The 12850-nt window shown below is 36.9% G+C and overlaps 1 protein-coding gene across 7 annotated transcripts in view; it reads left to right on the top strand.

Annotated features, from left to right (window-relative positions):
- The window catches only part of TENM3 (teneurin transmembrane protein 3), a gene marked incomplete at both ends in the record, with an annotated part of 327594 nt that overhangs the window by 225795 nt on the left and 88949 nt on the right, over positions 1 to 12850 (top strand). For all 7 annotated transcript variants that reach the window (XM_080639194.1, XM_080639193.1, XM_080639192.1 and 4 more), the window contains 2 exons: positions 3270 to 3392; positions 10727 to 10941. In XM_080639194.1, the coding sequence (XP_080495320.1) occupies positions 3270 to 3392; positions 10727 to 10941 (338 nt within the window). The remainder of the gene's footprint in view (positions 1 to 3269; positions 3393 to 10726; positions 10942 to 12850) is intronic.

Here is a 12850-nt window from a genome sequence, read left to right as displayed (position 1 = left end):
GTTAGTAGCCTCATAGATTTGGTAGACTTGGAACTCGGTACTCTAGGAAGGGTCTCTTGTGTCCATTGTCATTTTCTAACACCAAAATTAATGCGAAATGGAATGGGAATAAAGGAGACCTGACAGGCAATATTTAATCCATAAATCAAGAAACTGCTTTACATTAGATTTGGGACTAAAATAACATCTGAGAATAGATAAATATATTTTGCTTTATATTTTTTGCTTTAATTTTGCTTCATATATCAAATTCTTTAGAGAAAGGAGTAAACCTACCATTTCTCTGAACATAGTAGAAACAGAGAAGGGGATTGAACTTTTACATCCCCATCCCAAAAGTGGAAGAAAGTCTTCACCTCTTTCTAGACCTGAGGAAATTCACCACTGCAGTCTACCTGCATCATTCCCCCTCTGGAAATTCAGAACTAGTTCATAACATTTAACTTCAAGGGCTCAGACCCCCCATTGGGGTGTGCTTTCAGTTTGCAGTTACCAGTACCAGGGGCTGCTTATCAAACTTGTGGTGGCATCAAGAACTTTTAACAGGTGCCTCACTGTCCTTGTAACACGGATAACAGCTTAAAGTTTGCTTTATGGCTGGCTGAGAAGAAACCGATCTTAATCAACAAAATAGTGCCTGAATTTGTCTTAATCATGTTCTTAAAATTCCCCATCGCTAAAGAAATTGTGCCTTGTATTCTGATCCTGTGTCAACAAGCCTAATTCTTTCACGTTCTCACATGTTTGTAGTAAAAGGGAGAATTCTCTAAATTCCATAGTGCTGTCTCAGAGAGATTTCATAGTTGAATTATTTAGTGTATTAGTACATACTGTAAGTTTTGGGTCACTGGAGTTGTCAAGCTACATTTTTGGTCTACTTCAAAAATATTCTGATATTCACAGTCTGTGAAACAGCTGCATGTATCCATCAGTTCATTTTTGTTAGACATTGTTTACTGAACTTGGTGCTGGTTCAGTCAAAGTTGAGAGAGCAATAGCATTTTTGAGGGGTGCAACTGTTACTGTCTTGGACAGTGAACTGCCGTGAGACTCACATCAGTACACGCAAAGAAAAGGTACTTGTCACTTACCTTGTAGTAACGGTGGTTCTTTGAGATGTAATCAATATAGATTCCACGGTCCTTGCCTTTGAAGTCTTCAAATTCCAACTATTTTGAGTTACGAAGGAATGTCTAGAAGGTCATGTTGGAACTTCACCTTCTGATCTCCCAGTGGAGCATGAAGAGGCACAGGGCATGTACACAGCACCTGCAGACAGTGCTGTTAATGATGATCCAAGCTCTTATTTTTGGAAGTGATGCACTTCAGGAGTTACAAAATGAATGCCACTTTCTTTTTTTCTCCTGAAGAGTGATAAGAAGCTAGCAAAGTTAGAAGAGGTGATTTAGACCTCCAGACTGAAGACAAGAAATGTACTGGGTTTGAATCATGTTATTTAGCTATTTGCAGTTCTTTCACTACTGCCAGTGAGTTGGACTAGTATAACAAATAATAGAGTTTGACCCTAGGGATTTTGATGAAATATATTAAAAGAGATACAGTGATCAGATGATTAATATATAAATAAGAATTTCAGCTGAGTTAGGCCAAAATAATAATGGCTAATTCTAGTGATGTGCCAGAAATTGTGGTGGTCAGATTTATGGTTTAACAAGAGATGAAAGGAGGAAAAAGAAATAAGGTTTTAGGGTCAAGGAACATTCTACATTATTACACTTTGAAAGGCAATTTAAGGTCTGAGAAAGAAGAGTAATAGTAGAGTCAGAGACTTGGAACAAAGAGAATATGTCATCTGTAGTGAGGATTTCAGTCTTTGAAACATTCAGTTATGTCTTTGGTTGCACTGTTTTTTTGTTGTGTTGAGGGTAAGGGGGAGGGTTTAAGGCAAAAACCTGGCAGAAGGTCTTAGTTCTGCAGTGTTTGCTGGCTGCCTGACTAAAGTTCTGCTGATGCCTGTTTGTGTTAGGTAAGGGTCGGTCAATACAGAGAGATTGAAAGATCAGAGATGAAACCAAAAGGTATGAAGAATTGTTTGTCATTTGGATAGAAGGGATAAATAAATTTGTAACATTTACTATAGCAGTGATCTGTTTCAGAGACAAAAAGACCAGAAGCGACAAGATACAGTGAACTGTTTTCCTTATATTTTGCACTGATAGTTAAAATACATTACTACAGATTTTTTTTCCAGTGTATTTTTATTCCCCAGTAGCACCTAAAGACTATTTTAGCTTTGGTGATAACTATTGTCATGAAATGAGCAAACCCAGATTATACCAAATGCAAATTAAAGTAATTACAATAAGATGAGTTTTGCTGGTATCATAGAGTCATTGGAAGAGAAGGAAATGCACCACAGATAGCAAGAAATTGCACTTATTGCATGTATTACAGTGTAGTATTAAGGTAATTTTTTTCCATATTTTTGCTCTCAAAGTTTAGAAAGGGGCTTCATTCATTAATCCCCAGTGATATCAAGGTTCCTTAAGTAGTTCCCCCTAACACCATAGAAGGTTGACTCTGTCTTTCATAATTAGCTTAGCTAAACTTTTTCACATGGTATAACCTTTCTAATAAATGTGGTTGTGGGGAATTAAGTAGTTCAGAAACCTAGCGTATGCAGTATCATTATTGGAGCACAGTGCCCCAGTGTCTGCAGCTCTGTTAATGGTCTTGGCCTCGTTCTGCAGATTAACATGGGGAATGGGCACATAACTGGAGGTTGTACAGGGTGTTAGTGACAGCATGATAAGGAGTGTTCATGTCTTAGGTTAGCCCTTCAACACCCACAGAACCCTTCTTCTTCTCCTCTTACATTGTTTCTTTTCCCTTTCTGCCTAACCAAAATGGATCTGTCTGCTGGTGAAATCATTTATTTTAGTAGGTCATTTAGGAGCTCACTTAAATGATTTGTCTCTTCAGAAGGATCAAAAATGAAAAAGGAGAAAAGGATGTAATTACTGCTTATCTTTTTGAACATTGATTTGGGACCGGTAAAAGACTCAAAATGAGACTGGTGAGCTTTCTGTCAGCTGCATTCACCAAAAGCACTGTATCATTAAAGGACAGTGGTAGTAATTGCTTAGTGCCATTGCTAAGTTGAACTATTAGTCTGTGAATGCTTGTTCCTGTAATTAAATTTTTTAATGTATGTGCTGCTATGCCACTGTGAAGAGTGGAAAGCCATTATTTGTACAATTCATCATTGTGGTTAAGAGCATCAAATAACCTGTATCCTTTACCACCAGCAATGCATCTGTTTGGCCTCAACTGGCAGTTGCAGCAAACTGAAAATGATACATTTGAGAATGGAAAAGTGAATTCTGATACTGTGCCAACACATCCTGTAACAGTACCTGCTGGAGAAAATGGTAAGTGAAACAGGCACGAATTTTCTCTCCTCCTTTATATCTTACTTCGCCAGACTTTTAACACTTCTCCAAAACTCTGTTTATTTAATGGTAGTACAGAGCATTTGTAAGTAATAGTAGTTTTAAATAGATATGTAGATATTTCACAGGAGTGCACTGTTCCTCCTACCTATCATGTTAAGGGAGTGATGGATCCTGGGTGATAGTGTTGATCATACTAGGAAAGCTGGCTGTCAACCAAAATTCTTCATGGGAATTTGTGTGTAGTATTTTATGAGGGTAGAAAACCTCTTTTCACATCCAGAGAAGCATAACCTCCGCTTACTTTAAAATCTTTGGTAATGTAATGATTGTTGAGAGAGAAGGATGGTACTGAGGCTGGCTTGGACCATCCCACCTGAGGGGCTGGGATCTCATGCTGCAGAAATGGGCACAACAAACCCAGGGAGCCCAAGGTGTCAGGACACAATATTTCATAAGGGGAACCTGACACCAGATTTCAAACTTTGAGAGTCCCAGTGAGCTCTGTATAGTTTTCAGACCAAAGCCTTGTCCGTGACAGGGGGGTGCATAATCTCTTTTTCTGGAGAGTTGTCACATGAAAAGGCATTTCAGGAAGGTTTTGCATATTTTCAAAGCTTCTCTCTTAGATGTGTTTAAAAGGCTAATCATGATCACGGTCATTCCTGCTCATCTAGACAGGCATGATTTGGTGCTACATAAGGTGTCATAAGAATGTGCGTTTTCTATAGCTATGATGAATTTTGTTGGCCATTTCCGTTTATGTTCTCCAGAGTAATTTGTAAGCCATGATTATGATCAAGGAGCTTTCTATGCCGTGATGACCTTGCTATGGAATGGCTAGGGTTTTTCTCTACAGATGAGCTTTTCTTTCTTTTTAATTTCTCTCTGAAATTTAATAGGTCATGTATATGTTCATTTGTTTTCTCAAAGTCTCTAGCAGATAATATTGAATCTGAATCATCCGACCAACATACAGAGTAAAAAAAAAAAAAAAGGAAAAAAACCCCTGAACTTTATTAATTTTGTTGTAGGAGCTTTTAAAATACAAAACACACAAAGGGATTATTTTTTATCGACCTTTTTCCATGTTGCCCTTTAGGATTCTCTAAACATTTAAGAGCCTGTGCACTTTTGGCTAAAAGAGGCTTTAAAATCAATAGGTTTTGAATGGAAAACTTGATTTAAATGGTTGATGAATGCAGTGTTTGCTTCATTACACAAAAATCCATTTTCCCTTTCACAAGATAGAGCTGACCTCCTTACCACCAAGGAGGAAGAAGCCTCTGCCAGCAGTTGACATCTTGAAATTTTTTCAAGTTATGACAGCTCCAAGTTATAGAAAAGACACAGCTCAGTTCGTGCTTTTGTCACATTTGTGAGCGTAGGAGACTCCTCCACTAGGACTTTTTTCTCTTTTTTTTCTTCCATTTCCTTTACCCTACTGCCTTTTTTTTTTTTGCACTTAGATATTCGTTATCTCTTTCCGTGTTGTTACTTGAATGAATAGCGAAAAGCTACTGTATGGTTAATGAATATTGATGCTGCAGTGACAGCTCATCATGCCTCTGTCTTCTACCCTCAGTAGCCAATATACTTTTTTGTCTAAAATATATACATCTTTGTAAGTATTTTATAAATAAAAATTGTTCTTTTTCCCTTGATATTTTATTTTTATTTTTACAAATTAAAACCTGTTATACTTTGCCTCAAAAATAAAAGGAAACAACAAGTATATCAAATCCCATTTTTCCTTCCTTATGTTCCCAAGTACTGTACAGGAGAGCAGGGTTAATTCCATCCAGTGCTGAAATGCTCTCCTCTGCAGAATATGGTAAACGGTCATTTATCAGCATACATCAATGCTAAAACATCAGACAGATGAGAGAATATACATTTTAAATCACAAAAGAAAGGTTAAGCAGAAGGGAAAGTGTGATGGCTAGATATGAAATATAAGAAGGGGAGCCCTGTGCTATCATGCTAGTTATTGAAAACTGTAAAGTATCAGTAGAGCCTTGATTTGAAGGTTTCAACAGCTGAACAACTTTCAGTATTGCCTGTCTTTAGCCCCTAGTAATATCCTGATACTCTGATATAGATGGGAGAAATTCCCAGCATTGTGTGGGCCAGGCATTTTCCTTGACTCTTATCTAAACCAGATAATCCTGGGCCTACTTTGGTCAGAAAATCACAGCCCACTGTATTCTGAATCCCAGGTGTTCGTTTGCCTTTCAGAAGTACAGCTACTTTGACGAATTAGCAAAACCAGAACCTGAAAATGCATACTTATGACCTCTGGAGAAAATTCAGCTGTGGTTTACATAGAAATAGATAGCCATAATTGACAGTAACAGCATGTTAAATCACCCTGAAATGCAAATCATTTATTAAGTGAAGCTTGAATCTTTGAACAAGACTTTTTCAAAGGTTTTTTGTTTGCTTCTTTTGTGGATGATTTTTTCTTCCCCTAGTGCTCTGTATGAACAGTAAACTGCTGGCAACATATCGCCTGATCATCTAGACAGGAATGATTCGGTGGTGCATAAGGTGGATAAGAATATGTGTTTTCTATGTCTATGATGAATTTTATAGGCCATTTCAGTTTAGGTTTTCCAACGTAATTTGTAAGCCATGCTTAATCAAATACAGGCATTTACTTGAGGTACATCAGTACTCTATAGTTTTAAGAACTAGGCAATAGAAAAGAAAGGTTAAAAACTAGCTTGTTTACCTATTGTATTCTAGCAGTTGGTCACATCTCACATGTTGCTGGCTTTATTTTTTGTCATATAAAGTCTATGTGCATCTTAAATTATTTGTTGTCATATAAATTCTGTGTGCAGTTCAGAAACACAATAATGTATGCCTAATTGCAGATTCTTAAAAATGGGAAAAGGAGTGAATGGGAGGAAAGAAGTGAATGGGAGGAAGGAAGTGAACGGAAGAGGGGCATTTCTTTTGGCTTACTTAGATGGTCTTTTTGAGATTGCATTCATTAAAATATGTTATATGTGCTTTAACATACATGTGTGGAGCTTTTGGTTTTGTTTACAGTATCTCATGTTAATTAAAGGTATAACAACTTCTTAATGAGATGTTCTATTACGGTTTTTTTGTCTAGAAAGGTATGTTTTTAAGGAGGATTTTAATTGAATTTCTTGGAACAGTTGTTGCACAAGTGTGTATAGCAGGTATCTCACAGAAAAAGATCCAGATACAAGGTTATTCAGTGGAACAGGAGGACATGCTATTGACTGTAAATAGAGCCTTGCAACCTAATATTCTAATTAGTACTGCCCTTGAAGGATGGAAAATTATATTTGTGACACTAAATAGCAATTATTCTTGAGTATTTTTGTGTTCTGGTTGTGCATTCATTTTTATACACAGTTATTCACAGTGTATTGTGTGTTTTAATTTTCAGAATGTTTGCAAAGGAGAGAAAGTTTGTCTTCATGTCATTTTAGGGATATCGTGAATTGTTTTTCCTGTATAATAATTGTTTCTTGCCTTAAGTATTTGTTTAGCTCAGGAGTATGTCCACCTTAACCTCAGACAGTTGAAATAAAACTTACAAATGCTAAAGATAACAAATCTTTTACCTATTAATTATCCATAATGCGTTGGATTATTGGTATCAGAAATGAATCATATAATGATTATATATATTAGATAGTATATGATGCAGAAAGTTACCATATTTTGTAAATTAAATGATAATATATATATAGCAATATAAGAGCAAATCATGATATCAATATTATTTACCTATAAATATGTAAATTTGTATGTATCACTGTCTCTTTGGAACAGTCTGTAAAAAAAGAAATTTTGGGAGTAGGGAAGAAGTATCGTGAAATAGAATATATTCAGGAGGATGGGTATTTGTCATGGGTTAGGCCCAGATGGTAACTCAGAACCACACAGCCATTCCCTCATGCTCCCCTTGCTCCTCCCCCTGCGGGCAGGATGGGGAGAATCGAAAGAATCTAAACCCCATGGGTTGAGACAAGAACAGTTTAATAACTAAAGTATAATAAAAACTAATTATGATAATGGTAAGGAAAACAACAAGGGGAGAGAATATAAAACTAAAAGGGGAAACTAAAAAAAAAAAAAAAAAAACAATAAACACAAGTGATGCACAATACAATTCTCTCCATTCACCAACCGATACCCAGCCTGACCTGAGCAGTGGTCCACGCCTTCCAGGTAACTGCCCCCAGTTTATACACTGGGCCTGACGTGCTGTGATATGGAATACCCCTTTGGCTAGTTCAGGTCAGGTGTCCTGTCTCTGTTTCCGCCCGTCTTCTTGTGCCTCTCCTCACTGGCAGAGCATGAGAGATTGAAAAATCTTTGATGAGGGTAAGCGCTACTTAGCAACACCTGAAACATTGGTGTGTTATCAGCATTGTTGTCAGACTAAAGCCAAAACACAGCACTGCACCAGCTACTAGGAAGGAGGGAAAAATGACTGTTACAGCTGAATCCAGGACAATATTTTAAAATTCAGCTTGTTATTTGGACTGTTACATCATTACGGAATTGTGTCAGTGAATGTGACATCTCATATTTTTATTTAAAGCTGTGTATAAGAATTGTTACTGTTTTGAAAGTGAAAAGGAAATGATGACACTACTAAGGTTTTTTTAGGCCATTTTGATACATCTGGGAACAAACAGGAATTTAAACCTATTCTTGGGAGGGCAAACAAATAGTGACAATTTGAGAGAGGTGGTGTGGTGTTAAAGGAGCATGTGGCTACAGGGTAAAACTACCTCTTTTTTTGGTGAAGAAAGTGGGATTCCATAGGATCACTATCTGCTACGGACAAGTGTTGAAGCCCAGTAATAGGCATTTCTGGCAAGTTGTTCAAAATGTTTGATAAAGTCCACCTTTATCATGGATAAAGGTGCTTAATATGTCTAGTTCATCTTTTCAGTTGTAAGAGGTAGTTATTTTTAATTTCAAATGTAGAAATAGGAGAAGCTGCAGATCAAGACTGCAAACAAGTGTTTATTGTCTAAAGATTATCAGTCATCAGTGTGAATTTTTAAGACACAGCATGCTTACATTTGAAGGATCTGGTAAGATACAGTGCTTAAGTGAACTAAAAAAAGTGAATACAGATCCATCTTCTAGAATACAATATAAATATTGTGAAAGGTTAAGTCCAAAGTTAGAAAAGCAGCAGACTCATCCTGGAAAGCGTAAAAAAATGGTTTCTCCAAAATCAGGTATTTCATGGTCTCTTCTTGGTAGAACACTGATCATTATGATGATCCTGTGAGACATTTTCAGTAACTGCAAAACTGCTGTGGCACAGCTCTGATGGTGATACAAGCTCCTGCTCAAGGCCTTTCTGTACCTGTTTAATTCAGCAGCAGTCTCTGTTCATCATGGATGCACAAAAGGTGGCGAAGATCAGTCTGTGACCTCACCTGGCATTTCAAATTCTAATCTAGTTTTTTACAGTCTTAATGTTTGCAAAAAGGTTGTGTCAGATTGTTCCATCAAATGATGAATAATGTAGAATTTGAACATAAGAGACAGGGTAGCAACAGAGCATTGTCAGTTCTTCAGAGCACTTGTACACAAACAAGTCAGCATCATTTCAACATACTTATCACATTCGGATGAGTTTAGCTCAACCTTTATAATACATGAGCTTCTGAAAGGAAGTATAAAGTGGTAAAGACACAGTAGACTGTAAGACTGTAACTACAGTTCCACTTTTCTTTATATTACTTCACTCAAGGCTCACCTTGATGTGCCAGCTGCTTATATGTGACATTACTTCCTCCATGTTGACATGTGTGGATAAGCGAGTTCTTATACACATCTTTGTGTCTTAGTCTAGAATTGTTAGTGCTGATTCCATCAGATCAAAGTACGCTTTGACCCTGGACCAGTTTCCAGGACTGCCTGTGTCCAGCCGTATGGAATGGACTTAGTGCCTGAACATCAGATGTGAGTCTTTGGCCTCAAACTCATCTAAACCATCCCAAATTTTAAAGCAGGGTGGTGATGGTCTGTGCAAACCACTTCTTAATAGTTCTGCTTCCTGCATATCTGACAGGTAGGAGGCACTATTGCAGCTAAACTGCAGTTTGTTTGCTGATGAGCTTTGAGAAAGTATGTGCCTGTGTGGTACAGCAAGGGGCAACATAGAGATCTGAGTTAGCACAGACCTGTGCTTCTATAACATCCAGCTCCATGCTTTGTGGGATCATCAGCTTGGACTGGAAGAGTTTTGCCCCTTCCGTTTATTTGATGGTGCTTCACTGAGATGGCACAAAACCTTGTGGATTCAGATGATACTGTTCTCCATTCTAGCTGTAGTATAGATTCAGTCTCTGTTGCCTGTACTTACCCACTTGAACAAAAAATTTGTTGGGGGTATCTAAAGTTCATAAATTTGTTTTCTTTTTTAATGCCACTACCAGTTGTCCAGTTTTTCAGTGTTAGTGTTTGACATCATGTGTCTTTTGTATGTTAGCATCTTCTTTGCTTCTTTTGGGCATTTCCAAGCCATCATCGCTGGCTTCCTAAGTCTAACTGATAGTTGCACAAGTGCTTCATAGAGAAAAATTGTTAATGCCCTTCAGTGCTGTGTTCTTATTCCCAGTAATTGGCCTGCAGGATAAATACATATTCATTATTATATAAGAAACAGTGAAAGAACCAGACTTTGACATGCTCTTATACATTTTATTCAGGAGACAGTGTGGATAAGGAGGTGGTAACAGGCTTTAGGGCTGAGGGTGAGAAGTCCAGAGGATGTAGGCATTATGGAGAGCCTCTGCCTCTGGAAAGGATAGGGGAACACAAAAACAAAAAAATTCCCTGCAGAGCTGTAGGCATTGTTAGTATTGTATAAGTGCTCTGATATGTCACATAGAAAAGACTGTATGTTAGTTCTTATGACTGCTTATGTTTATGTATCTATTATTCTTAAAATTGTATGCTGCATTTCCCTTTAGGTTGTTTTTTGGTGTGAGACTTTATGCTCGAAAACACCTGTTAAAATTCTTGAGGGAAAAAGTGAATAGTTTAATGTAGATCCTAAAACAGTTTTTGTAATGCTAGTGCTTAGGGAAGTTACAGTGGTTTTACTTTGTGGGTATTTGTGATATCTTTGCATTTTTATTTCCAAATCAGTGAATTCCCTGAGATCTTATATTCAGGAAGGTTGTCAGGTAACATTTTATCTGAGATGATACTAAATATTTGGCATTTTATATGAAGGATGATTGAAAGCAAGAAAGGAGCGCTAATTTTTTATCTCTTCTACTCTAACCCATCAGGAAAATTAGGGGGATTTGCACAGGAAAACAACACCATAGATTCTGGAGAACTTGATATAGGCCGAAGAGCAATACAAGAAGTTCCCCCTGGGATTTTTTGGAGATCACAACTCTTCATTGATCAGCCACAATTTCTAAAATTCAATATATCACTTCAGAAAGATGCATTGATTGGAGTATATGGCCGAAAAGGCTTACCACCTTCACACACTCAGGTGAGAACTGCTTTCATTAAATGTAGGACACATTATTGAAAACTCTGAACTCATATCTTTTGTGTCTTTTTTATTTCTCCGGATTACATCCTTTTCCATGTTGCTGGTTTTTATTTTTACTTTTTATGCTTTGCTGATCTCATGCAATGTCCAAAACATGTATACTACTGTAAGCGATGGGATCTGAAATGGGGAGGTATTCTTACTTATGCTGAATGCTGTGAGCGATGATGATGTTTTCGATATGTAGCTGTTTTATGCAGGATTTATAAGTACTTTTTTCTTCTGTGGTACATAGACATATCTTTAAAAACCTCAGCAAACAAATACAGCATCTTACGGTCACACATGTGGTTGAGCATGCCTGGCAAAGAGCACATTGACCAAATTTCCAAGCAAAAAGACAACAGCTTTTAAAGGAAGCTTCAGTTTGTTCTCCAAGCAAATGCTACAGTATTTACAGCTTAGTGTCTCACTAAATAAATACATAACAGAAAAAAAATGTAGTATGTGTCTACAAAGAAACAATGAACTCAGGTTGTAAATGTATCAGTCTTCACTAAACATCTAGTGTCTTGAAACTTTGTTCTTAAGTATCCGGAGGATTTATTCTGGTCTAGGCCTCAGAAGGTTTCTAGTGACACTTTCTATTGCGTATAGTCATGCCTTTGCCTAGTAACAAAGAAACACTTTTTATCCATAATTACAGAAAAGTTAAACTGTGACAGAGCAAATAGTCTTCTGGATTGGCAGAAGAAAGGGAGAATTGTTGTCTGAGATGGTATTTTAGAATCAATTTATCCAGATTTTGTTTTTAAGATTTAAGTCCCTCCAAGTTTATTTTCTTTCAGCTAGATATTTGTCCAGCTGCTGGCTCTCAACCACTTTTCCACTTGAAAAAGGAGTTGTCCTCCTGCTCTTCTATCCCAATTTGAGAATTAGACAACATCTTACTGTTTTGGGGTTTGTTTTCAAGTGCATAGATTAGCCCTGAACATAAGTATAGCCACCTAATAGTCTAATTGGAATGAATCTTGATTGATTATGCCTCATATGTAGTTGCAGCCACAAATCCATAACTGTAAAATTCAAATATTTTCTTTCAATCCCACATATTTTTAAATTTGATTTGCATGATATTGTACTATTTTTATTTATTTTGTTTTTTCAGGCATAACTTTTTAAAGACCTAGAACATAAAAATATTGCTAATTATATCACCTATTTAAGAATCACAAACCACAGAGGAAGAATTAGGGTCAGCAAAGGAGTTTCATGCAGCTAAAATCATAGAATGTTACTTTAGCTTTATTTTTTAGTTTAGTTCCCATTAAACTACAAACAGTTTATTGAATGTAGAAAATACACGTATGTTTATTTAAAAATTTGATCCTCAAAAAAATGATTAAATGGATTTTCTTCAGATCTTCACATATGAACAGCCACCCTCAGGCTGACAACAAGCGCGAGAAATTCTAGCTCAAAGAAAATTGATTCAGAAAGTTATCAGCCACTGGAAATAGGGCTTTGGAATACAAATGCCATCTCAATGATAACAATAATAACAGGAGCTAGAGGAATACATGTGTGGCAAGAATGAACAAAACTGAAAAAGCTGGTCTGGACTGTGAATTTGTATGAGAAGTTATGTGAGTAGATAAATCCATGAAAAATGATCCATACTTGATTCCCTATCCTGGCAAAAGACTGAAATAGGAGTGCCCTTTATCCAAAAAGTTGGGAAATGGCGGTAGCTAAATCTGTTTCCCATCCTGTTTTACACAGACTCCTTTGCCTTTAGATTCCTACTGCCCAAGTGCTTATGCGTGCTCAAGTATGATACAACAGAAGTGAATCCTTCTACTGTATTTTCTGTAGTTCCTATGACATTTTGGATGTATTGTTCCGA

This window comes from Psittacula echo (assembly GCF_963264785.1).
Source record: "Psittacula echo genome assembly, chromosome: 1".
Lineage (NCBI taxonomy): Eukaryota > Metazoa > Chordata > Aves > Psittaciformes > Psittacidae > Psittacula > Psittacula echo.
Note: the sequence above shows the minus strand (reverse complement) of the source record. Positions and strands in the feature narration are given on the sequence as shown.